At 39.7% G+C, this 4646-nt stretch overlaps 1 protein-coding gene across 1 annotated transcript; it reads right to left on the minus strand.

The window, feature by feature from the left end:
- Window positions 1-386: 386 nt before the first annotated feature.
- Window positions 387-2925, minus strand: LOC138208333 (ubiquitin-conjugating enzyme E2 L3-like; the record flags this gene model as incomplete). Its single annotated transcript, XM_069166157.1, is given in 3 exon segments — window positions 387-573; window positions 773-868; window positions 2776-2925. Coding segments are annotated over 3 exon segments (310 nt in total), but the record flags the coding sequence as incomplete, so codon positions are not given.
- Window positions 2926-4646: the final 1721 nt, after the last annotated feature.

The raw sequence follows: 4646 nt of genomic DNA on the forward strand, positions 1-4646 counted from the left end.
TGTTTCAGTTACCTGTCCCGTTACTGCGTCCTTTGAAACCCCAAAAAACACAAACCCGCCTGAACTGTGGCGCCGTGGCAACAGTGGTTCTCCAACATGACGACACGCCCGCTCGCAGTCGAGAAAGAGGAGTCAGTGGAAATCACTGCACGGGCTCAGGAACACTTGGGACGACACTCGGAACACTTCCTCATGAAGGCTGTTGCTTCCTGTGTGCGTCGCTGGAAGAGACTCTGAACTTTGCGATCGAACCCTCGTAAACTTGCCAAACTCAAGTTACAGCTTTTACAGTTACCGTTTCAGCTAACAGTCAGTTACAGACCTCAACATGCTTCTTCTTCTTCCTTTTTTTTTTTTTTGGACACCGGGTAAGTACTTCGTCTCACCTTGGCTCGTTCTTGTGGCCGGCTTCCAGTTCTCCACGCTGATGATGGGCAGACACACCTGGCCCTTCTCGTCGATGTTGGGGTGGTAGATTTTCGTCTTGAAGGTGATCTTGGGCGGCTTGAAGGGGTACTCGGCGGGGAAGATGAGCTCGATCCGAAACGCCCCTTTGTCGTACGGAGCACAGTCCTTTAGGACAGGTTCGAAGATCGGTGGGAGAAAAGAGAACGAAAGAAAAGAAATCACATTTAGTCGTCGTTTCTCGGTCAAAGTCACGTCTGTGTGGTTGATGCTAAAAAGGTTTTTATGTCTCCGCAGCTGGACAGATGTGTCGGTGTCTGTTTTGATTCAAAAGGGGAAACTGAAAGTTGCTTTGTTGAGCACTTACAGGAACAATTAGCCCTTGCCAGACCAAAATATTTGCTTCGTCCACTTGAATGTTGCGGAAATGCTTGATTCCAGATTTGCGAATGTCATCAAGCTCCTGCAGGAAAAAAAACAAACCAACTGATGATTTAAAGGAGGCGTGAAGTCACGAGATAACAGAGAGAACAGACATGAAGACGGGAGCGGCAGGCAAATCCAACCTGCAGTTACATCACTTTCTCCACAGTGAGTCAGCTCTCGACTCATCGTATCGATCACAAAATGTCCTTTATCCTCACAGAGGTTTCACATAAATACGTACAAGTCTGTCGGGACCTTTGAGCCGCATGTTTCATACTGTCCTCAATAACATATAACATATAACAAGGTTTTTATGCCGCGAGTGTTGCGTTGTTCTGTGTTGCGAGGCTGTAAATGTGTTCTTCTTCCTGTCTGCTTGATACTTCACTGTAATCTACCAGAGTAGTAAAAAAAAAAAAAAAAAAAAGAAGGATTGCAGGCGGAATTCAGGAAGTGAACGTTTTTTTGAATGGGGGAATTCCTGCGAGGCTCTCACAGGGGAAAAATAACCGAGAACATTTACTCTATTTCAGCACTTGAGTTTAAGCAAGTTTGTGCTTTACTCGGTTGTGTCCAAATCATACGTGTCAAAAAAGCAAACGGTACCAAAGGAAAAATGGAAACGGCAAAAATCCAGAAATCCTCTTAAACAATGAAAATGAAAGTGTCGTATTCGAGACTTCGTAGTGAAAGTAAACCGATAAATAACGATAAAATGATCAAAAAGGTTAAATGCCACCACTTGCTTTCTCACTGTCAACAAGCCAAAGCAGAAAAACATTACTCTTCTGCCCGTTTTGTATTTAATAAAAACTATTTATTTACTAAGCCCCCACCGTCTTGTAGATTTTACCCGGTCGATAGGAAAACCCTTTCCGGAACATAATCCGGAATAACATTTTTGGGGATAAATTTGAAATATTTCTGTAGTTATTTAAAATTCACCAAATCTTAAAAGTTTCTGTTTGAGTGCTCTGATGTCAGTGTGGAGAATAGAACGGTAAAATATCCTGCTTCCTTTAGAAATCTTTGTCACGAATGTAAAAATGTTTGATAACGTTTGTTTGATGATTCATGTAAAGAATATCTGTTGATATAGCGATATCTGATTGTTTTTACTCCCTGATATAAGACATCAGTGTTGGTATCTGCCTAAAAAAAAAAAAAAAAATCCAGTATCTGTCGGGCTTTAATATTTACTAATATCAGCTTTATAAAATTAGTAAATAAGTTAATGGCGGTTTGTTCCTTAAATCCACCCCTTTAGCAATAAATATGGTATATGTATGCTGTATACTTGCAATTCTTGTTTTGATTTAAAAAAAAACAAATAAAAAAAACAAATCACAATTTTATTATATTTTACAAACTGTACGATTAATCGTGAAAAATAATTGTCTTATCAATAATTCATGACAAGACACATTATAGTGGGATGACACAGCACGCACGAGTATTACATCGTGTTTTGGCCCGGAAAAACGGCAAGAAACTGGAGATTAGTTTTCCTGTCTGATCGATTAGTCGACCACACCGGCAGATTATTTATCGCGCAGATGGGCTCTGACGTCACGCCCCAGCCCCAAAGTCTCCATGTTTTCGCCTTCAGACGGTGACAAGCAACACTTCCCTGTCTCTCACACCGTCCGATAAAACTCGCGCCCCTCGAAACGTCGACGTGTTGTCCCGACTCGGTGACGAGTTTCCCCGCGGGTGCTGAATCACGGCGCCGGTAACTAGTTCGCTAACTAACTAACTAGTTTACCTCCTCTCAGTCACCGTCTGTCACGTCATTCTCCTTTCATTTTGTCGGGACACACGAACGACAAACACTCGGACATTTTCTCCGGCTCGGCGCGTCTGTAGCTTCACGCACGAAACGGAAACGGTCGGTTTGAAGTCTCTCGAAGCGGTCTGAGTGTAATAATTTTGGATTTAGTTTACCTTGCCCAGTCTCCTGGTTGAAGCCATTGTGGTACAGATTTCGTGTTCTTCTTCTTCTTCCTGTTTCTTTCCCCGTTCCTCCCGAACTTCTTCTGACTCCGGTAAGAAAGCGGCTGAGAGGCGGCGTCCTGCTGCTCTACCGCCGCCTACCGTGCGGAGGACGTAGTGCACACTCCAGAACTGTGAGGGGGGGGGGGGTGTAAAATAAGACTTTAATGGTCCCGTATCGGGTGAATCTTCATTACAGCAGATTAAGGACAGAAACCACTGGTAGAAAAAGGTAAATACAAAATATAAACACAATAGAAATAGAGTAAAATGTAAAAAAAAAAAAGAAATACCCCTATATACGCACTAGGGTTCTCCCAATGAAACTTCGGTGCAGCACCCCAGCACCTGTAAGCAACCATAGCGTCACTATAAGCTTTGTTTTGCCATTTAAAAAAAAAAGAATTATTTTTAAGGCAGTTAGAGCACTTTAAATAAATATTGTAATGATAATTGTCCAAAATCACAAAACAAATGCATAGTTTTCAGTCAAAAAAGTGTTTGACATCACACCTAAGTCCCCCAGAAGTTATATACACTAAATACACAAATTTTACGATATATATATATATATATATATATACACAGGATATTCTAACATTATAAATAATGATATATTTTTATGAAAGTATATGGTATATTGCACAGGATATAACACATTAGTGATGTGAAGGATTTACTGTATGAATATATAAACATATAATATATTAAGAGTCTGCTATACATAAATAAAAAATATATATAGTATACATTTTGATATGTATAAGTTAGTAACAATAAATGACGGCAATAATTAAAGGTTATAATTTTTGTTATAAATGTTTGTTAATTCTTTGTGTATGTACATGTGTTTAATGCTTTAATTTGGAACATCTGGTGTTTCATGGAAATAAATATCACATGACAGTTGAGGACAAAGAGTAACAGTCGCCACCTGGTGGCACTAAAGCGGTACTACACAGAACAGGAAAAATCAAAAGAGGTGATGCTCCTCTCAAATTTAGAGGAAGAACTAAAGAAATTTCTTTTGGAAGATACTAAAATCCACATTTTAACATTTCAAACAACCTTGACTGGGGTAAAGAGACATTTATTTGTAGTCTTGCTCACAAACAAACAACTACAGCCTCTCTTAAAGGTAATGTTGCATCTCTGTGTGGTTGTATTCATCTTTTTCTGGTCACTTGCTCGGATTTATCTGTTTGCGTGTCCGTAACCTGTTGATTAATTAAGACATCAGCATCTGTATCAGCAGCATAAAAGTTTTAAAGACGGAAAAGAATCTATGAAATATATTGTGTTATATTTTGTTATATTAATAATAATAATACATTTTATTTGCATGGCACCTTTCATACAAGAAACGCAGCTCAAAGTGCTTTACAGCAGGAGAATTACATGCAGTGTTTCTCATAAAAACAGATATAAAGGAACTTTAAAAAAAATATAGAAAAGAAATTAGATGCATAAGAGCAGATCAAATGCACAAGAAAGAGAAGAAATGCATACAAATTAAACCCAAACGGAGTAAGCACTACGCATTTGAAGAGGTGTATTATAGTTTACATTAAAAGTACTTCAGAAACTTTTCAAGACAAGTCAAAAGGGGCTCAAATCACCACAGTTTGAACTAAAGCGGCTTCACGCAAAGAGCATTAAAACCTCGTGCGTTCAGTTGTAATCTCTCTTTTATGTGCGGTCTGTAAATCCGGTGAATAAAGAAGTGCCCGTTTGGTTTTTTGTTGTTGTTGTTTTTTTCCCGGTGAGAGTCGGTCCACCGGTCGTGCAGCTCCAGCGCATCCTGTGACCTCCCCCCCCCCTCC

The sequence above is a fragment of the Embiotoca jacksoni genome, unplaced genomic scaffold (assembly GCF_022577435.1).
Source record: "Embiotoca jacksoni isolate LCO1_2020_lvr unplaced genomic scaffold, fEmbJac1.0.p SCAF_10, whole genome shotgun sequence".
NCBI lineage: Eukaryota > Metazoa > Chordata > Actinopteri > Embiotocidae > Embiotoca > Embiotoca jacksoni.